General features: G+C 39.3%; 2 protein-coding genes across 2 annotated transcripts in view; both read right to left on the bottom strand.

Moving 5' to 3' along the window:
• The window catches only part of puf60a (poly-U binding splicing factor a), a 35,776-nt gene extending 15,629 nt beyond the window's left edge, over positions 1-20,147 (bottom strand). Inside the window, exons 1-7 of the mRNA XM_034183677.1 lie at positions 19,992-20,147; positions 12,787-12,885; positions 12,572-12,709; positions 10,677-10,838; positions 10,465-10,557; positions 9,849-10,062; positions 9,571-9,764 (exon numbers count right to left, since the gene is read on the bottom strand). Of these exons, the coding sequence (XP_034039568.1) occupies positions 9,571-9,764; positions 9,849-10,062; positions 10,465-10,557; positions 10,677-10,838; positions 12,572-12,709; positions 12,787-12,885; positions 19,992-20,012 (921 nt within the window). The 5' untranslated portion in view covers positions 20,013-20,147. The remainder of the gene's footprint in view (positions 1-9,570; positions 9,765-9,848; positions 10,063-10,464; positions 10,558-10,676; positions 10,839-12,571; positions 12,710-12,786; positions 12,886-19,991) is intronic.
• A 2,161-nt stretch (positions 20,148-22,308) lies between these two features.
• afg3l2 (AFG3-like AAA ATPase 2) overlaps positions 22,309-23,935 on the bottom strand; it is a 109,815-nt gene continuing 108,188 nt past the window's right edge. Inside the window, exons 16-17 of the mRNA XM_034183678.1 lie at positions 23,034-23,228; positions 22,309-22,958 (exon numbers count right to left, since the gene is read on the bottom strand). Of these exons, the coding sequence (XP_034039569.1) occupies positions 22,719-22,958; positions 23,034-23,228 (435 nt within the window). The 3' untranslated portion in view covers positions 22,309-22,718. The remainder of the gene's footprint in view (positions 22,959-23,033; positions 23,229-23,935) is intronic.

Raw genomic sequence — 23,935 nt, forward strand, 5'->3', positions numbered from 1 at the left:
CGACTGCAAAATAATAATAATAAAAACACAACACTCAAATTATAATTTTAATAATAATAAAAACACAATGCCCAAATACTGTGCACGACTGCAAAATCATAATGATAAAAACACAACGCCCAAATACTGTGCACAACTACAAAATAATAATAATAAAAACACAACGCCCAAATTATTATTTTAATAATAATAAAAACACAGCGCCCAAATACTGTGCACGACTGCAAAATCATAATGATAAAAACACAACGCCCAAATACTGTGCACGACTGCAAAATAATAATAATAAAAACACAACGCCCAAATTATTATTTTAATAATAATAAAAACACAGCGCCCAAATACTGTGCACGACTGCAAAATCATAATGATAAAAACACAGCGCCCAAATACTGTGCACGACTGCAAAATCATAATGATAAAAACAGCGCCCAAATACTGTGCACGACTGCAAAATCATAATGATAAAAACACAACGCCCAAATACTGTGCACGACTGCAAAATCATAATGATAAAAACACAACGCCCAAATACTGTGCACGACTGCAAAATCATAATGATAAAAACACAGCGCCCAAATACTGTGCACGACTGCAAAATCATAATGATAAAAACACAACGCCCAAATACTGTGCACGACTGCAAAATAATAATAAAAACACAACGCCCAAATTATTATTTTAATAATAATAAAAACACAAGGCCCAAATACTGTGCACGACTGCAAAATCATAATGATAAAAACACAGCGCCCAAATACTGTGCACGACTGCAAAATCATGATAAAAACACAGCGCCCAAATACTGTGCACGACTGCAAAATCATGATAAAAACACAGCGCCCAAATACTGTGCACGACTGCAAAATCACAATGATAAAAACACAGCGCCCAAATACTGTGCACGACTGCAAAATCATAATGATAAAAACACAGCGCCCAAATACTGTGCACGACTGCAAAATCATAATGATAAAAACACAACGCCCAAATACTGTGCAGTACTGCAAAATAATAATAATAAAAACACAACTCCCAAATTATTATTTTAATAATAATAAAAACACAACGCCCAAATACTGTGCACGACTGCAAAATAATAATGATAAAAACACAACGCCCAAATTATTATTTTAATAATAATAAAAACACAACGCCCAAATTATTATTTGAAGAATAATAAAAACACAACACCCAAATTATTATTTGAAGAATAAAAACACAACGCCCAAATTATTATTTGAATAATAATAAAAACACAACGCCCAAATTATTATTTGAATAATAATAAAAACACAACACCCAAATACTGTGCACTACAGCAAAATAATAATAATAAAAACACAACGCCCAAATACTGTGCACGACTGCAAAATAATAATAATAAAAACACAACGCCTAAATACTGTGCACGACTGCAAAATAATAAAAACACAACACCCAAATTATTATTTTAATAATAATAAAAACACAACGCCCAAATACTGTGTACGACTGCAAAATAATAAAAACACAACACCCAAATTATTATTTTAATAATAATAAAAACACAACGCCCAAATACTGTGCACGACTGCAAAATAATAAAAACACAACACCCAAATTATTATTTTAATAATAATAAAAACACAACGCCCAAATACTGTGTACGACTGCAAAATAATAAAAACACAACACCCAAATTATTATTTTAATAATAATAAAAACACAACGCCCAAATACTGTGTACGACTGCAAAATAATAAAAACACAACACCCAAATTATTATTTGAATAATAATAAAAACACAACACCCAAATACTGTGCACTACAGCAAAATAATAATAATAAAAACACAACGCCCAAATACTGTGCACGACTGCAAAATAATAATAATAAAAACACAACGCCTAAATACTGTGCACGACTGCAAAATAATAAAAACACAACACCCAAATTATTATTTTAATAATAATAAAAACACAACGCCCAAATACTGTGTACGACTGCAAAATAATAAAAACACAACACCCAAATTATTATTTTAATAATAATAAAAACACAACGCCCAAATACTGTGCACGACTGCAAAATAATAAAAACACAACACCCAAATTATTATTTTAATAATAACAAAAACACAACGCCCAAATACTGTGCACGACTGCAAAATAATAAAAACACAACACCCAAATTATTATTTTAATAATAAAAACACAACGCCCAAATACTGTGTACGACTGCAAAATAATAATAATAAAAACACAACGCCCAAATACTGTGCACGACTGCAAAATAATAATAATAATAAAAACACAACGCCCAAATACTGTGCACGACTGCAAAATAATAATAATAATAAAAACACAACGCCCAAATACTGTGCACTACAGCAAAATAATAATAATAAAAACACAACGCCCAAATACTGTGCACTACTGCAAAATAATAATAATAAAAACACAACGCCCAAATACTGTGCACGACTGCAAAATAATAATAATAAAAACACAACGCCCAAATACTGTGCACGACTGCAAAATAATAATAATAAAAACACAACGCCCAAATACTGTGCACGACTGCAAAATAATGATAAAAACACAACGCCCAAATACTGTGCACGACTGCAAAATAATAATAATAAAAACACAACACCCAAATTATTATTTTAATAATAATAAAAACACAACGCCCAAATACTGTGCAGTACTGCAAAATAATAATGATAAAAACACAACGCCCAAATACTGTGCACGACTGCAAAAATCATAATGATAAAACACAACGCCCAAATACTGTGCACGACTGCAAAATCATAATGATAAAAACACAACGCCCAAATACTGTGCACGACTGCAAAATCATAATGATAAAAACACAACGCCCAAATACTGTGCACGACTGCAAAATAATAATGATAAAAACACAACGCCCAAATACTGTGCACGACTGCAAAATAATAATGATAAAAACACAACACCCAAATTATTATTTTAATAATAATAAAAACACAACGCCCAAATACTGTGCAGTACTGCAAAATAATAATGATAAAAACACAACACCCAAATTATTATTTTAATAATAATAAAAACACAACGCCCAAATACTGTGCACGACTGCAAAATAATAATAATAAAAACACAACACCCAAATTATTATTTTAATAATAATAAAAACACAACGCCCAAATACTGTGCAGTACTGCAAAATAATAATGATAAAAACACAACGCCCAAATACTGTGCACGACTGCAAAAATCATAATGATAAAAACACAACGCCCAAATACTGTGCACGACTGCAAAATCATAATGATAAAAACACAACGCCCAAATACTGTGCACGACTGCAAAATCATAATGATAAAAACACAACGCCCAAATTATTATTTTAATAATAATAAAAACACAACACCCAAATACTGTGCACGACTGCAAAATAATAATGATAAAAACACAACGCCCAAATACTGTGCACGACTGCAAAATAATAATGATAAAAACACAACGCCCAAATACTGTGCACGACTGCAAAATAATAATAATAAAAACACAACGCCCAAATACTGTGCACGACTGCAAAATAATAATAATAAAAACACAACGCCCAAATTATTATTTGAATAATAATAAAAACACAACGCCCAAACACTGTGTACGACTGCAAAATAATAATAATAAAAACAACGCCCAAACACTGTGTACGACTGCAAAATAATAATAATAATAAAAACACAACGCCCAAACACTGTGCACGACTGCAAAATAATAATAATAATAAAAACACAACGCCCAAATACTGTGCACGACTGCAAAATAATAATAATAATAAAAACACAACGCCCAAATACTGTGCACGACTGCAAAATAATAATAATAAAAACACAACGCCCAAATACTGTGCACGACTGCAAAATAATAATAATAATAAAAACACAACGCCCAAATACTGTGCACGACTGCAAAATAATAATAAAAACACAACGCCCAAATACTGTGCACGACTGCAAAATAATAATAAAAACACAACGCCCAAATACTGTGCACGACTGCAAAATAATAATAAGAATAAAACACAACACCCAAATTATTATTTTAATAATAATACAAACACAACGCCCAAATACTGTGCACGACTGCAAAATAATAATAATAAAAACACAACGCCCAAATACTGTGCACGACTGCAAAATCATAATAATAAAAAACACCCAAATTATTATTTTAATAATAACAAAAACACAACGCCCAAACACTGTGCACGACTGCAAAATCATAATGATAAAAACACAACGCCCAAATACTGTGCACGACTGCAAAATCATAATGATAAAAACACAACGCCCAAATTATTATTTTAATAATAATAAAAACACAACGCCCAAATACTGTGCACGACTGCAAAATCATAATGATAAAAACACAACGCCCAAATTATTATTTTAATAATAATAAAAACACAACGCCCAAATACTGTGCACGACTGCAAAATCATAATGATAAAAACACAACGCCCAAATACTGTGCACGACTGCAAAATCATAATGATAAAAACACAACGCCCAAATACTGTGCACGACTGCAAAATCATAATGATAAAAACACAACGCCCAAATACTGTGCACGACTGCAAAATAATAATAATTAAAAACACCCAAATACTGTGCACTACTGCAAAATAATAATAATAAAAACACAACACCCAAATTATTATTTTAATAATAATAAAAACACAACGCCCAAATACTGTGCACGACTGCAAAATCATAATGATAAAAACACAACGCCCAAATACTGTGCACGACTGCAAAATCATAATGATAAAAACACAACGCCCAAATTATTATTTTAATAATAATAAAAACACAACGCCCAAATACTGTGCACGACTGCAAAATCATAATGATAAAAACACAACGCCCAAATACTGTGCACGACTGCAAAATCATAATGATAAAAACACAACGCCCAAATACTGTGCACGACTGCAAAATCATAATGATAAAAACACAACGCCCAAATACTGTGCACGACTGCAAAATCATAATGATAAAAACACAACGCCCAAATACTGTGCACGACTGCAAAATCATAATGATAAAAACACAACGCCCAAATACTGTGCACGACTGCAAAATCATAATGATAAAAACACAACGCCCAAATACTGTGCACGACTGCAAAATCATAATGATAAAAACACAACGCCCAAATACTGTGCACGACTGCAAAATAATAATGATAAAAACACAACGCCCAAATACTGTGCACGACTGCAAAATAATAATGATAAAAACACAACGCCCAAATACTGTGCACGACTGCAAAATAATAATAAAAACACCCAAATACTGTGCACTACTGCAAAATAATAATAATAAAAACACAACACCCAAATTATTATTTTAATAATAATAAAAACACAACGCCCAAATACTGTGCACGACTGCAAAATCATAATGATAAAAACACAACGCCCAAATACTGTGCACGACTGCAAAATAATAATGATAAAAACACAACGCCCAAATACTGTGCACGACTGCAAAATCATAATAATAAAAACACAACGCCCAAATACTGTGCACGACTGCAAAATCATAATAATAAAAACACAACGCCAAAATACTGTGCACGACTGCAAAATAATAATAATAAAAACACAACACCCAAATTATTATTTGAATAATAATAAAAACACAACGCCCAAATTATTATTTGAATAATAATAAAAACACAACACCCAAATACTGTGCACTACAGCAAAATAATAATAATAAAAACACAACACCCAAATTATTATTTTAATAATAATAAAAACACAACGCCCAAATACTGTGCATGACTGCAAAATAATAATAATAAAAACACAACGCCCAAATACTGTGCACTACAGCAAAATAATAATAATAAAAACACAACGCCCAAATATTGTGCACTACTGCAAAATAATAATAAAAACACAACACCCAAATACTGTGCACGACTGCAAAATAATAATAATAAAAACACAACACCCAAATACTGTGCACGACTGCAAAATAATAATAATAAAAACACAACACCCAAATTATTATTTGAATAATAATAAAAACACAACGCCCAAATACTGTGCACGACTGCAAAATCATAATGATAAAAACACAACGCCCAAATACTGTGCACGACTGCAAAATCATAATGATAAAAACACAACGCCCAAATTATTATTTTAATAATAATAAAAACACAACGCCCAAATACTGTGCACGACTGCAAAATCATAATGATAAAAACACAACGCCCAAATACTGTGCACGACTGCAAAATAATAATGATAAAAACACAACGCCCAAATACTGTGCACGACTGCAAAATAATAATAATTAAAAACACCCAAATACTGTGCACTACTGCAAAATAATAATAATAAAAACACAACACCCAAATTATTATTTGAATAATAAAAACACAACGCCCAAATTATTATTTGAATAATAATAAAAACACAACACCCAAATACTGTGCACTACAGCAAAATAATAATAATAAAAACACAACACCCAAATTATTATTTTAATAATAATAAAAACACAACGCCCAAGTACTGTGCATGACTGCAAAATAATAATAATAAAAACACAACGCCCAAATTATTATTTGAATAATAATAAAAACACAACGCCCAAATACTGTGCACTACAGCAAAATAATAATAATAAAAACACAACGCCCAAATATTGTGCACTACTGCAAAATAATAATAAAAACACAACACCCAAATACTGTGCACGACTGCAAAATAATAATAAAAACACAACACCCAAATACTGTGCACGACTGCAAAATAATAATACGAATAAAAACACAACACCCAAATACTGTGCACGACTGCAAAATAATAATAATAAAAACACAACACCCAAATTATTATTTGAATAATAATAAAAACACAACACCCAAATACTGTGCACTACAGCAAAATAATAATAATAAAAACACAACACCCAAATTATTATTTGAATAATAATAAAAACACAACACCCAAATACTGTGCACTACAGCAAAATAATAATAATAAAAACACAACACCCAAATTATTATTTGAATAATAATAAAAACACAACGCCCAAATACTGCGCACGACTGCAAAATAATAATACGAATAAAAACACAACACCCAAATACTGTGCACTACTGCAAAATAATAATACAAACACAACGCCCAAATACTGTGCACGACAGCAAAATAATAATAATAAAAACACAACACCCAAATTATTATTTTAATAATAATACAAACACAACGCCCAAATACTGTGCACGACAGCAAAATAATAATAATAAAAACACAACGCCCAAATACTGTGCACCACAGCAAAATAATAATAAAAACACAACACCCAAATTATTATTTGAATAATAATAAAAACACAACGCCCAAATACTGCGCACGACTGCAAAATAATAATACGAATAAAAACACAACACCCAAATACTGTGCACTACTGCAAAATAATAATACAAACACAACGCCCAAATACTGTGCACGACAGCAAAATAATAATAATAAAAACACAACACCCAAATTATTATTTTAATAATAATACAAACACAACGCCCAAATACTGTGCACGACAGCAAAATAATAATAATAAAAACACAACACCCAAATTATTATTTTAATAATAATACAAACACAACGCCCAAATACTGTGCACGACTGCAAAATAATAATAATAAAAACACCCAAATACTGTGCACTACTGCAAAACAATAATAATAAAAAACACCCAAATTATTATTTTAATAATAATAAAAACACAACGCCCAAATACTGTGCAGTACTGCAAAATAATAATAAAAACACAACACCCAAATTATTATTTTAATAATAATAAAAACACAACGCCCAAATACTGTGCACGACTGCAAAATAATAATAATAATAATAATAATAAAAACACAATGCCCAAATACTGTGCACTACTGCAAAATAATAATATAAAAACACAACGCCCAAATACTGTGCACGACTGCAAAATAATAATAATAATAATAATAATAATAATAAAAACACAACACCCAAATTATTATTTTAATAATAATAAAAACACAGCGCCCAAATACTGTGCACGACAGCAAAATAATAATAATAAAAAAACACACAAATACTGTGCACTACTGCAAAATAATAATAATAATAAAAAACACCCAAATACTGTGCACGACTGCAAAATAATAATAATAATAAAAAACACCCAAATACTGTGCACTATTGCAAAATAATAATAATAATAAAAAACACCCAAATTATTATTTTAATAATAATAAAAACACAACACCCAAATACTGTGCACGACTGCAAAATAATAATAAAAACACAACACCCAAATTATTATTTTAATAATAATAAAAACACAACGCCCAAATACTGTGCACGACTGCAAAATAATAATAATAAAAACACAACGCCCAAATACTGTGCACGACTGCAAAATAATAATAAAATAATAATAATAATAATAAAAACACAACACCCAAATACTGTGCACGACTGCAAAATAATAATGATAAAAACACAATGCCCAAATACTGCGCGCTACTGCAAAATAATAATAATAAAAACAACGCCCAAATACTGCGCGCTACTGCAAAATAATAATAATAAAAACACAACGGCCAAATACTGCGCGCTACTGCAAAATAATAATAACAAAAACACAACGGCCAAATACTGCGCGCTACTGCAAAATAATAACAAAAACAACGCCCAAATGCTGCGCGGTACTGCAAAATAATAAAAACACAACGCCCAAATGCTGCGCGCTACTGCAAAATAATAATAACAAAAACACAACGCCCAAATTATTATTTTAATAATAATAAAAACACAACGCCCAAATACTGTGCACGACTGCAAAATCATAATGATAAAAACACAACGCCCAAATACTGTGCGCGACTGCAAAATCATAATGATAAAAACACAACGCCCAAATACTGTGCGCGACTGCAAAATCATAATGATAAAAACACAACGCCCAAATACTGCGCGCGACTGCAAAATCATAATGATAAAAACACAACGCCCAAATACTGCACACTACTGCAAAATAATAATAAAAACACAACGCCCAAATACTGCGCACTACTGCAAAATAATAATAATAAAAACACAACGCCCAAATACTGCGCACTACTGCAAAATCATAATGATAAAAACACAACGCCCAAATACTGCACACTACTGCAAAATAATAATAAAAACACAACGCCCAAATACTGCGCACTACTGCAAAATAATAATAATAAAAACACAACGCCCAAATACTGCGCACTACTGCAAAATAATAATAATAAAAACACAACGCCCAAATACTGCGCACTACTGCAAAATAATAATAATAAAAACACAACGCCCAAATACTGCGCACTACTGCAAAAGAAAAAAAGAAAAAACAAATCCTGTCTAATAGTGAAAAAAGTACATTCATGCCTCCTGTTCTGTTGCAGTTATTGATGTTAATTTTAAGTTTTAGATGTGTTGTTATTGTCATACAACTATAGAATGACAGTATTTTACCAGCGCGGTACAGTATTTTACCGGGGTGCTGATCTTTGCCGTGGCGGCAGCAGCAGCAGCCATGGCGGCGGCAGTCGGGAGACCTCCAGGGCCAGTTGGGGTGAGAAGGGGTATTGGGGGGGTGACTGCTTTTCCCACCCGCAGGTACTGACCCCCAAGATCAAAGAGGTTCATAGAGGCCACGGCGTCCTGGGCCGACTGGGCCTTGTCATACTCTGGACAAAAATACAAATAACAAACTCAAGTATGCAACAAGAAATTCCTGTCCACGCCTAGCAGCGGCAGACAGCTCGGCTCACCGATGAAGCCGTAACCTTTGTGGCGTCCGGTGGTTGGTTCTCGGGCCAGCATGCAGGACTTAATCTTGCCAAAGGCCTCAAAAACACTCTTGATGTCTTCATCTGAGAGGTCGGGGTGGACTGATGCGACGTAGATCCGGTTGAAGGCCCGGGCCTCTTCTGCCAGCTGGTCAATGATCGGCTGAGCCTGGCCAATATTACTGGGTCTGCCAACCTGGAAGACGAGGACAAGGACAAAAACAGTGGGGTGAGCGCTCCGGGTCCCGTGTGACTTCAGCAGCTAGCATGACACCCCACATCAGCTGGAGTGGGTACACAGTAAATTATCCCGAACGTCAAACCAACTCCGGCACAGCGCCAAACCAACTCCGGCACAGCGCCAAACCAACTCCGGCACAGCGCCAAACCAACTCCGGCACAGCGCCAAACCAACTCCGGCACAGCGCCAAACCAACTCCGAAGACCCGCAGTTTTACTTAGACCTTGATTTTGTTATTAAACAGAAGCTTGATATACTGTAGGTGGCGATGTTGTGCATGTGAGGTTTTATGAATCAAAACACAACGAGGCAGGGCATCGGTGACGCCGTGCCAGAGCGTCGGGATGCTACACTCACCTTGATGTTTCTGCCTCCCAATATGACAGAGTTCATTTGTTCCAGAGCGAGCTGAGCAGCTTCAGGCATCTCGTATTCCACAAAAGCAAACCCCTGCAGACACAGACAGGAAGTGCAGCAGTTTACTCCTCCAGCAGGTCTGTAGCCGATCCTGGAACGTGAAGAAGGAACTTGTGCTCTGTTGCTGTGTGCTGTGTGCAGTGACCTCTGACCTTGTGTTTCATTGTAACAGAGTCCCAGGACATGTCGATGCTTCTTATTGGTCCAAAGGGGATGAAGGCCTGTCTGATAGTGTCCTCGCCCAGCTCATAGTAGATGGAACCTACGTAGACGCGGCACATGATGGCCAGCGCACGCTGGCGCTGCGCTGCCACCTGAAGTAAACAAACAGGAAACACTGGTGTGAACTGTCAGAACAAACCCAATGTTCATCAGGACACTGCAGAATGGAACTACTGGACCACAAAAATCATAGTGTGGTCCCCAAAACCACTACACAGCATCCTGATCGCCACAAACAAAACCATCAATCAATCAATCAATTTTTTTTTTATATAGCGCCAAATCACAACAAACAGTTGCCCCAAGGTGCTTTATATTGTAAGGCAAGGCCATACAATAATTATGTAAAACCCCAACGGTCAAAACGACCCCCTGTGAGCAAGCACTTGGCTACAGTGGGAAGGAAAAACTCCCTTTTAACAGGAAGAAACCTCCAGCAGAACCAGGCTCAGGGAGGGGCAGTCTTCTGCTGGGACTGGTTGGGGCTGAGGGAGAGAACCAGGAAAAAGACATGCTGTGGAGGGGAGCAGAGATCGATCACTAATGATTAAATGCAGAGTGGTGCATACAGAGCAAAAAGAGAAAGAAACAGTGCATCATGGGAACCCCCCAGCAGTCTACGTCTATAGCAGCATAACTAAGGGATGGTTCAGGGTCACCTGATCCAGCCCTAACTATAAGCTTTAGCAAAAAGGAAAGTTTTAAGCCTAATCTTAAAAGTAGAGAGGGTGTCTGTCTCCCTGATCTGAATTGGGAGCTGGTTCCACAGGAGAGGAGCCTGAAAGCTGAAGGCTCTGCCTCCCATTCTACTCTTACAAACCCTAGGAACTACAAGTAAGCCTGCAGTCTGTGAGTATATATCTATACAAAACAAAGAAAAAGTCTCAAACCCACAACCAGAAGCATCTTAAAGCTCACAAATGTGGAAATCTGAAAAATCCAGGGCTCAGGTTTGAGACAAAGTCCTTCCAGTTTAAAGACAACAAAGACTTACTGGCACCCAGGTCTAAAAACCAGTCTGCAATGGTGGAACCAGGAGTGGAATTGAGTCCTGTTCGGACCCGGAGACAGGCTGGAATCAGTGCTTATCTCCAGATTCTGCAGGATGAAGAGGATCAGTCTACAAGTCCTGCTGGTTGGGACACCAGGTTGCTTCCCTGGTCAAAGCCAGTACCCATTTCTAGCTGGTGGACTGGATGATCCAGATGGACAGTCTACCTGCTCCAGTGGAAGCAGCAGAGGCCTGATGGACAAACATGCAAACACCTTCTTCGAGGGCCAACACAAATTCACAAAGCATCCCGACTCATACCGACTCTGACCACCAGGACTGCCACAATTACTTCATTAGCAGCTGTGGACAACTTGTCTGCAGCTGCAGAATGTAACTAATAAGGTAACTAGTAATCTAACTTGGTTATTTTTAAGAGTGGGTACTCAGAAAAGTCATTATTAGTTACTGTACTGATGACTCAATCTTAAGAGAAACCAAGTCACATTACTAGTTACCTTGTTAGTAACTGCATAAAGTAACATTTCAAAGTAACGGTGGCAGCACTGCTGGTGACACGTCAACATCTGTCCGAGTCCCAGAAAATGTTTTGATCCAAAGTATCAGTCACTTGTTGAAAAAGCTTTTTGGTCTCAACAAGATGTCAGAAAATGTCAGTTTGTGAGAAACTATCAGAAAAGGTCCAGAACTACAAGAAGTCCATCAGAAAGCACATGTGACATTTTGGGCAACAAAGTCCAGCCGTGACACTGATATTCTGGCTCAGAGGACACGAGGTAGGTTTCAGGGACCGGCCTGGTATCAGCTACTTACCGACTGCAGCGGTGAGAGGGCGTCACCCAGACTCATAGTCAAAGATGCCATCTGAGAAAGTGAGAGCTGATGCTGCTGGGCGAGGGTCTGCTTGACCAGGACGCTCTTGATACTCTGCTCCATTGCGTACTTCTTCGCCTGGACACAGGACCGAACCAATCACAAGCCGCTCTGAGACAGTAAGCCCACGCGAAAACGGGCACAGTGCATACTACCTTCTGCAGCGCCTCCTGTTGGTTGGGCGTGAGCGGCGGCAGACCTAGCTTGGTGGTCGTGGTGGTCTGTCCGTTTTCCATGACGACAGCCGGCCCTCCCTGAGAAGAGATAAATGATTTTTATGCCAAAGTGAGTAAGTGTTTGATTTGTTTTCCACAAAGTGCAGCCATCAAATTCTCTAATATTCATTAAAGAAAATAACATTTATTTTAGAAACCACGTGGGGTCGATTTGAATAAACACAATATCAGAAAAAAAGAGGAACAACAAAAGGCCAGAACAGAAAGAACGAAGCAGAGAAGACTTCATTTACCAATAAATTCTGATTTAAACAAAGAAATGGCATTAAACTGAGTCTGTGATCAAAAGGTGAATAAGTGTTTTAATTTCAATTTATTTTCATTTATATAGCACCAAATCACAACAGAGTTCCCTCAAGGTGCTTCACACAAGTAAGGTCTAACCTTACTAACTCCCAGAGCAACAGTGGTAAGAAAAACTCCCTCTGAGGAAGAAACCTCAAGCAGACCAGACTCAAAGGGGTGACCCTCTGCTTGGGCCATGATACAGACATAAATTACAGAACAATTCACAAAACAAATATACAGGAAATGCTGTTGGTGCACAGGACAGGAGGGTCTCCAGCACAAATACCACACCCACCTCTGGATGGAGCTGCACCTTAAACAGAGAGAAAAAACAGAATCAGGCATCAGAAAGACAACAAATACAGTATAATTTGTCAGCATTAAAGAACAAGAAAAACAGAAGAAATACTAAGGTGATCGCCGGCCACTATCCCTAAGCTTCACTAAAAGACCCAGAATTTACAACCCCAGTTCCAATGAAGTTGGGACGTTGTGTAAAATGTAAATAAAAACAGAATACAATGATTTTCAAATCCTCTTCCACCTATATTCAATTGAATACACCACAAAGACAAGATATTTAATGTTCAAACTGATAAACTTTGTTGTTTTTGTGCAAATATTTGCTCATTTTGAAATGGATGCCTGCAACACGTTTCTAAAAAGCTGGGACAGTGGTATGTTTCCCACTGTGTTACATCACCTTTCCTTCTAACGACACTCAATAAGCGTTTGGGAACTGAGGACACTAATTGTTGAAGCTTTGTAGGTTGAATTCTTTCCCATTCTTGCTTGATGTACGACTTCAGTTGTTCAACAGTCCGGGGTCTCCATTGTCGTATTTTGCGCTTCATAATGCGCCACACATTTTCAATGGGTGACAGGTCTGGACTGCAGACAGGCCAGTCTAGTACCCGCACTCTTTTACTATGAAGCCACGCTGTTGTAACATGTGCAGAATGTGGCTTGGCATTGTCTTGCTGAAATAAGCAGGGACGTCCCTGAAAAAGACGTTGCTTGGATGGCAGCATGTGTTGCTCCAAAACCTGGATGTACCTTTCAGCATTGATGGTGCATCACAGATGTGTAACTTGCCCATGCCATGGGCACTAACACACCCCCATACAATCACAGATGCTGGCTTTTGAATCTGGATGGTCTTTTTCCTCTTTTGTCCAGAGGACACGACGTCCATGATTTCCAAAAACAATTTGAAATATGGACTCATCAGACCACAGCACACTTTTCCACTTTGCGTCTGTCCATTTCAAATGAGCTCGGGCCCAGAGAAGGTGGCAGTGTTTCTGGATGTTGTTGATGTTTGGCTTTCACTTTGCATGGTAGAGTTTTAACTTGCACTTGTAGATGTAGTGACGAACTGTGTTAACTGACAATGGTTTTCTGAAGTGTTCCTGAGCCCACGCGGTAAGATCCTTTACACAATGTCTGTTTTTAATGCAGTGCCGCCTGAGGGATCAAAGGCCACGGACATTCAGTGTTGGTTTTTGGCCTTGCTGCTTACATGTAGAAAGTTCTCCAGATTCTCTGAATCTTCTGATTATATTATGGACTGTAGATGATGGAATCCCCAAATTCCTTGCAATTGAACATTGAGAAACATTGTTCTTAAACTATTGGACTATTTTTCATGCAGTTGCTCACAAAGTGGTGACCCTCACCCCATTTCTGCTTGTGAACGGCTGAGACTTTTGGGGATGCTCCTTTTATACCCAATCATGACACTCACCTGTTTCCAAACAGGTGTTCTTTGAGCATTCATCAACTTTCCCAGTCTTTTGTTGCCCCGTCCTAACTTTTTTGAAACGTGTTGCAGGCATCCATTTCAAAATGAGCAAATATTCGCACAAAACAATAACGTTTATCAGTTTGAACATTAAATATCTTGTCTTTGTGGTGTATTCAATTGAATATACAGTAGTGTTCAGAATAATAGTAGTGCTATGTGACTAAAAAGATTAATCCAGGTTTTGAGTATATTTCTTATTGTTACATGGGAAACAAGGTACCAGTAGATTCAGTAGATTCTCACAAATCCAACAAGACCAAGCATTCATGATATACACACTCTTAAGGCTATGAAATTGGGCTATTAGTAAAAAAAAGTAGAAAAGGGGGTGTTCACAATAATAGTAGTGTGGCATTCAGTCAGTGAGTTTGTCAACTTTGTGGAACAAACAGGTGTGAATCAGGTGTCCCCTATTTAAGGATGAAGCCAGCACCTGTTGAACATACTTTTCTCTTTGAAAGCCTGAGGAAAATGGGACGTTCAAGACATTGTTCAGAAGAACAGCGTAGTTTGATTAAAAAGTTGATTGGAGAGGGGAAAACTTATACGCAGGTGCAAAAAATTATAGGCTGTTCATCTACAATGATCTCCAATGCTTTAAAATGGACAAAAAAAACAGACGCGTGGAAGAAAACGGTAAACAACCATCAAAATGGATAGAAGAATAACCAGAATGGCAAAGGCTCACCCATTGATCAGCTCCAGGATGATCAAAGACAGTCTGGAGTTACCTGTAAGTGCTGTGACAGTTAGAAGACGCCTGTGTGAAGCTAATTTATTTGCAAGAATCCCCCGCAAAGTCCATCTGTTAAATAAAAGACGTGCAGAAGAGGTTACAATTTGCCAAAGAACACATCAACTGGCCTAAAGACAAATGGAGGAATATTTTGTGGACTGATGAGAGTAAAATTGTTCTTTTTGGGTCCAAGGGCCGCAGACAGTTTGTGAGACGACCCCCAAACTCTGAATTCAAGCCACAGTTCACAGTGAAGACAGTGAAGCATGGTGGTGCAAGCATCATGATATGGGCATGTTTCTCCTACTATGGTGTTGGGCCTATATATCGCATACCAGGTATCATGGATCAGTTTGGATATGTCACAATACTTGAAGAGGTCATGTTGCCTTATGCTGAAGAGGACATGCCCTTGAAATGGGTGTTTCAACAAGACAATGACCCCAAGCACACTAGTAAACCAGCAAAATCTTGGTTCCAAACCAACAAAATTAATGCCTCGCAGATGTGAAGGAATCATGAAAAACTGTGGTTATACAACTAAATACTAGTTTAATGATTCACAGGATTGATACAAAAAAAGCAGTTTGAACACAATAGTTTTGAGTTTGTAGCATCAACAGCAGATGCTACTATTATTGTGAACACCCCCTTTTCTACTTTTTTTTTTACTAATAGCCCAATTTCATAGCCTTAAGAGTGTGCATATCATGAATGCTTGGTCTTGTTGGATTTGTGAGAATCTACTGAATCTACTGGTACCTTGTTTCCCATGTAACAATAAGAAATATACTCAAAACCTGGATTAATCTTTTTAGTCACATAGCACTACTATTATTCTGAACACTACTGTAGGTTGAAGAGGATTTGCAAATCATTGTATTCTGTTTTTATTTACATTTTACACAATGTCCCAACTTCATTGGAATTGGGGTTGTAGATAAAGTTGAGGCTGCGGCACTATACCAGTATGCTAGCCATATGAAAGGGAAAATAAGTGCGTTTAAGTCTGGACTTGAAAGTCTCCACAGAATCTGACTGTTTTATTGACGCAGGGAGATCATTCCACAGAACAGGGGCACGATAAGAGAAAGCTCTGTGACCCACAGACTTCTTATTCACCTTAAGGACACAAAGTAGTCCTGCACCCTGAGAACACAAAACCCGGGCTGGTACATAGGGTTTAATTTGGTCAGCTAGGTAGGAAGGTGCCAGTCCATGAATAATTTTATAGGTTAGTAACCTTACAATCTAATCTCACTGTGACAGGAAGCCAGTGAAGAGACGCCAAAATGGGTATAATGTGGTCAAACTTTCTGCATCCTGTCAAAAGTCTGGCTGCAGCATTTTCAAACAATTGTAGAGCCCTAATGCTGGACTGCGGTAAACCAGAAAATAGAACACTGCAGTAGTCCAATCTGGAAGAGACAAACACATGGATCAGGGTCTCAGCATCAGTCATAGACAGGATGGGACGAATCTTCACTATATTTTGCAGGTGGAAGAAAGCAGTCCTTGTAATTTTTCTAATGTGGAGGTCAAAGGACAACGTAGGATCAAAACTTACCCCAAGGTTCCTCAGTTTGTCAGTGTGACGTCTGACACATGAGCCTAGGCCGAGCGTTAGCTGGTCAAATTGATGGCGATGTCTCACTGGACCAAGAACCATCATTTCAGTCTGATCAGAGTTTAAAAGTAAGAAGTTTCTGGACATCCAACTTCTCACTGATGCAAGGCAATCTTCTAAGGATTTTATGTGGATGAGATTACCAGCAGTTATCGGCATGTATAACTGAGTATCATCAGCATAGCAGTGAAAGGTAATCCCAAAACACTGCAATATGTGCCCAAGGGGTGCTATATAAAGGGAGAAAAGCAGGGGGCCTAAGACATACCCCTGTAATTTCACAGGCGTCATGTGTTCAAAACACGTCTAAACCCATGCTTGCACAGTCAAAACCAACATCAGTGACCTTCCTCATCAGGAGCCTCATGCACAAAGATGTGGCGTATGTCCATCTCCATGCTAACATTCAGATGTATCAAAAGTGAAATGACCATGGAAACGTGCAGTGCACCACACCAAGTTCCTGGCTGGTGTACACATGTTTCTCCAGCTATTGTTCCTCTGCTGACACAGAGGTGATGCTGGGAACCATTAATAGAGTGAAAACATGAAGTCATCAGAGTGACATCAGAGACACACTGATGAACATTTAACACACCCACGTTTGCAGTAATACTGGTGGATATAAAAACACACGCAAAGTGATATATAAAATGGCGCTAACAGTGGCTGTTAGTGTTGTTAGACGACCTTACAAATGGTGCAATCTGACGTGAGCGAGTATTCAGGGAATGCCAGGATTTACTAGCAAATTATGATAATTGGCTCATAAACCAATTTTGTTTACCAAGGCCACTGCTAGTGGAGTTGCGTGCAAAACTGCAGCTGGCCCAGAGTGCAATACGGTGAGAAGCCAGGGGTCATCTGTGAGCACACAGGTGCTGACAACGCTGGGCTTCCTGGCAACAGGGGCATTCCAGTGGGAGTTGACTGATTGGTCAGGAGTGTGCCAGCCACCCTTGAGCCAAGCCACCAGCTGTGTAGAACACAATCATCCGAATGTCATCCAGGTACATCACATTCCACCATTAAAGCACCATTTGCAGCGAGAGCCGGTTTCCCGAATGCAATCGGAGCTATTAGCTGCTCACATATTGATATAAAGCTGCCATCACATGATGAATTTGTTTTTGTTAATAGGAAACATTTTCATTACATCAATGTTCAAATCATATGTGATGCATAAATGCTCATCAGGCTGGAGGCTGCATGGTGCACGATGGGGGGCTGCTTGGTGGGTAAATAGTTTATTCGTGTAATTGTTCTGAACGAAAACCAGCGCGGACACGTGCACACTCAAATGTTTTTTCATATTATTATTAATGGTTTTTTTTCTTGATGGTGAAACTGGAGCTGCAGATTCTTAACAGGCCCCCAATTGTCTCCCTGTGTTCAGTATTTGCCAATAAACGTGTGTGTAAAGTTGTGACGGTCGCAGCGAACCTTGTTTTTTTTTTTTTTTACTTCAGTGTGTGCGTGGCTCTGACCTCACAGCATTTACAGCTTCTCACTCACACACTTCCACTAACGCTTTTCCAGTTTCATGTTTATTCCATTTGACAGGGAACCAAATAAACTGTCCCTGTGTCTCCATGTCATGTCCAGTCATCTGTAGCTCACTCTGGGTATAATGTCTTTGCTGTGTTCATGTTATCTGATGTGACAGAGGGGAATCTCTGCTCAAAGGGCCTATTTACATTAAACTGCATATTTAAATGGGGCGTGCAGAGGGAGGAGTTTGGTGGACGTGTGCTCAGTTCCATGTTCAGTGTGATGTACAAACTGAACGTGCATGGATCCATATGTACACACACTTTGATACATCTGGATATTTTTGTGAGTACGAGAGTTTCTGGGTTTTGACGTAACGTCATGTTTCAGTAGGAAATCCACACACGTCTTTGTACATGAGGCCCCCTGGAAACTAAAGACATGGACCTTCGTTCTCCTGCAAAGATTTCAGCGTCACCAAACACCTCTGACCTCATGACTCCGTAAGACCTTTCCAGGCGTCTGTGGACCTCAGAGACAGAGGACGCAGAGACATACACGTCCCTGCTGAGGGACAAAAACCACTTTCGTCTTTCTTTTTCTAAAGTCATCTGGTTCTCTGCTTTAATTGAGTCATTCAAAAAAGTACAATTAATGATTGACTCATTGATCATAACTAATACATTCGTAACAAAGATTTTTAAATTTACCAAAAAAAAAAAAAAAAAAAAAAAAAACAGCTTTACATGTAATTCCTAAAACATCAGTTAAGATCAGTTTAAAACACCTTAAAAAAAACTTTAAATCCAGCGTGAGATCTGAACGGTCTTTAAACTGGTTTATAAAGCGGACTGAACTGGATTTAAATCTTGCCGACGTGAAATCGAAGTAAAAGTCCAAATGTGACTTTTCTTTAATTAACTGCTTATGAAAACACTTCAATCATCTTTCGTCCTGTCAATGAATTAACGGTTTCAGCTGAAACCGGAACCGGACGCTGTTAGCTCATCTTAGCTCCTGTCTGTCTGTCAGAACCAATCAGTGATCGATTATCGATCAGCTCCTTTTAATCGCTCCTGAAGTGAAGTAGCTTCAGTTAGCATTAGCTTGCTAACACTGCCGTCAAAGTGACGGAACGCGCCGTTTTCAAACACCTCCGTCCGTTATTTACATACCGAAGAAACAGCTGCTGCCATCCGGCTGCCGGTTCGATTCTGACTCGACTGCAAAACGATTAATCGACTCTTTTTTCACTCTTTGTGCTGTTTGTGTGCAAACAGCATAGCTGCCCATGAACTTGACGTCATTTCCTTCACAAGCCGGTTTTCAAAATTAAGGCACAGTGACATTTAATTTGAAAAGCAGAAAGTGAAAACCACGTGACATGGTTCTGGAGGCTGATCCACAGTGCAAGAAGCTCCTGGTTCTTCTCACGCTCTTTGGCCCAGCACCGTCCCACTGAATCAGAACTCTTCTGCCTTTGGACCTCAGGCTACCCCTCGTCCAGCTGCTGGGCTGGTTTGTGTTTGTCAGATGGAATTCCTGGTCCTGGTCCACTCCTGTATGTGCACAGATTTGGAGCTTCTTTTCCCCTCCTCTCGTCTCCATTGTCTGTAGTTTGTCCCGGAACCAGAACTCATTTTTCCTGCTCAGTACCTGGTGCATGTTGTCATCCAGTCCTCTGCCCCCTCCTCAAAGCCTGAACCAGCTTCGTTTTGATCAGGGTCTTGGATCATCAGCTTTAGGATCAGAGTGGAACTTGCCTTTTCGAGCAGACTTCTTGTCCCACTCTGAAGAGAACAGCTGATTCTGGACTGAGAAAGGAGGCCACAAGGATGATTCTCAACAGGATTCAGTTGAGAAGCTCAGCAACAGGAACAATCTGCCTTCACACCCAAGAAGTCAACCAGCGACGCCTCCTCGCTGTGCGAATCATCACTGAACACACGATAACATCCTCCACTGGTTTCTCAGGAAGCTGGGACTCCGGCTGATCAGGCTGGTCTCTGGTCATCCTGAGGATTTGTGGCATCCCTGTCCAGTTGCAGGACATCAGATCCAGCTGAAACACACACTTTGTGAGTTGTGGATGGCGTCTCTGGTGTTGCTCAAGGATGTGTTCTGGGCCATATACTGTTCACTGATTTTGACTCGGCTCTCGCGAGCACCATCTGTGTTTTGTGGTCAAAGGTGATGACCAGTGATGCAGTGATGCTTCTTCTTAAAAGGTCCTTGTGGTGATGTTTCAGAGTGCAACCAACCCTCACCCCTACAATCAAGAGATGTGAGGGCTGACCAGCTTAGCTGGACCGCACAGGCTGAGCAGGCTTTCAGGACCACCTCAGGTGACTAACAAACACTTCCTATCCAGCCTCAGTGCACCGCAGTCTGTGATCCTGAACAGGGTTTGGCTTGACAGCCTTCAGGGGACAAAATGTTTTGTTGTTAGTGGGTCGTTCTTTGAATACAGAATGCAGCCCTGCTCACAAATGAGACTGCCGACGATAAACAGACTGTGTTACTATCGCACTTTACAGTGATGCCTCACATTCACGGACACCCTGATTGTCAGCGTGCTGCCGTGCAGTTGCTCACTTGCACACTGGGACCAACCTGGGGAGCCAAGACCTCGCTCATGTCCTGGGTTCACAGGACTTTAAACAAACAATCTGCTGGTCTCAAAACTACTTTAACCGCAACACCGTCACAGAGAGGGATGAACGTTCCTGTGGAATCCGACCCGAGCGGCTCACGGACTGGGACAAGCAACCGAGGAAGTCGGCAAACAGCTCATTTGTTTTGGCCACAATCTACTTAAAAAACACACACACACACACACACACACACACACACACACACCACCTGACTGGGTTGATCCAGGTCCTGAATCCTCTACTGCAGACAAACTCCTGTTTGATACCAGAGTTCCTGTAAGCCAATCACTGTGCTCGTACCAAAATCAAAGACTGCTGCTGATTGGCCGCCTGGTAACATTTTTATCTTCGTCTTTGAAACACAGTTTGTTTTGTTTTCTTATGAAACAGCTGAAAAATAAAACCAAGGTTTATCTGAGATGTGTGTCATTTTCTTTTTGTTTGAAAAATATATTTAATAAAAAAAATAAAAAAACAATGTTATCATTGGGGAAGGCGTGTTGAAGGCGGGGTCTGGGCGCTGTGGCTGTGGTCATTGTGGTTTCTGGCATCTCTTTGGAAAATCCGAGCATAGTGTTCAGATTTATAAAACCCACAGTCTGGTCCTGATTCTCACCTGTCTGTGTTTTCTGACCCGAGACACCCGTGAACCAACAGAACGGTTCTAGAACCCCTTCGTGTCTTGAAGATGGTCTGGAGGTCCAGATAATGAACTCTGCTATGGAACAGTTGGGCTGCAACTGGAACCTCCCACAGACAGAGTACTCAGATCTAAGCAGGTTCTGGAAGGTCTTCATTCCCAGGAGCTAAGAAATGGACGAGTCTCACCACAGCAAAGGAACTGTCCAATATTTTATTCAAGACCTTTTCAAAGTGAAAATGTTTTAATTTGACTGTAAAGTGTTTCTTTAATGTGATGTTTTTGGGACAACATGGAGGTTCTGCTCCGTTCCTGCTCTCATTTCAAAACTAAAAATCATGTTCAGTGAACTTCCTGAAAAGGATGAAACTGTTCCTCAAAAATAGGTGAAGCCTACTGCTGGAAACCATCTTGAGGAGGCCGTGTGGGAGCAAGTACACAGTTGTGGAACTTTCCTGTGAGCGCTCAGCACTCAGGAAGGTTCCAGAACTCAGATCTGCAGAAGGTTCCAGAAACAGGCACAGAGTTCCTGGAACTTCACTCTTGAAGTCAGTCAGAGGCTTTTAGATCTCAGATGACCAGGTGACTCAGGTCAGATTCAAAAGGTTCTAGAAGGGCATTCCTCCAGAGATCTGGCGGGCCACCTGCTCATCCTGACTCTCCTCCTTGTCCTTCCTCTCTTGGTTCCAGTCCTTCAGTCCTTCAGGCAACGTGGTGTCCTCGTCCGCACCTCCTGTTCCCTCCACAAAGTCCTCATACGTTGACCTCTCTGCAAACGGACGCTTTCCCAGCAGCTCCACCATGTCACCCTTGTCCAGGACCTCCTTCTCCAGCAGCCGCAGCGCCACCTGGAGGTCACAGGAACAGCACCAAGTCAGAACTCAGTTATGTTTGCTTACACGTGGAGGACACTGTCAGTGTACCTTCTCCACATCAGGCTTCTTGTCACTCAGCAGCTGCAGAGTCCGCCGATACGCCTCGCCAATCAGGCTCCGGACCTCAGCGTCAATGAGACGAGCCGTGGCTTCGCTGTACGGTTTCTCCAGAACCATGTCACCCTGCCGAGGCAGGTCAAAGGACACCTGACCCACCTTCTCGTTCATCCCAAACTGCACAATCTGCAGACAAAGACGGGACACCAGAACATTCTCAACAACAGGCTCAGAGAAGGATCAGCTTGAGGGGATTCACTAAGCTGTAACATTGATGGTCTCAGAGGAAGCACCACCTGGAAGAAAAAGAAAAGTTGCAGTTCCCTGACTGGTCAGTTGAGGCTCCAATACAGAGCCCATTCCCATAGGAGTCCATGTTAAAATGTCCAACTTTAGAACAGAAACAAAGATGTTTACAGCTTTGAAAAAATAAAATAAAATTTTGGTCTGTATAGACAGTTTCCTCCATGACAACTGGACGAGTGTGAATTCATTTATAACTTAGTTTAAGATATTTTAAGATTTTATTATTATATTTTAAAGTTGTGTATAATTTGGGGTGTGGTCACTTTAAGTGACAGCACCTCTGGCTCTCATAGCATCTTCAGCTCATCGTTCTCTCGTAGCATCTTTAGCTCTTTCTCCGCTGGTAGCGTCTGCTAGCTGTTGTGTCTGTCTGTTTGTAGTATTTTATTACAAAGGCCTGGAATAATCTGTCTTGTTTTGGACAAACGTCCTAATGGACCATCTGAGACATCTGTGCTGTAATATTCACACTAAGTCAAACTCTCGTCTTATTTAATGTTGTATACTAATGGTGTTAGCACTTTTAGTGGCTGTCGGTAGCTTCATCTGCTAGCTCCACTTAATGTATGATTACTGAGAAAATAAGC

The sequence above is a fragment of the Thalassophryne amazonica genome, chromosome 12 (assembly GCF_902500255.1).
Source record: "Thalassophryne amazonica chromosome 12, fThaAma1.1, whole genome shotgun sequence".
NCBI lineage: Eukaryota > Metazoa > Chordata > Actinopteri > Batrachoidiformes > Batrachoididae > Thalassophryne > Thalassophryne amazonica.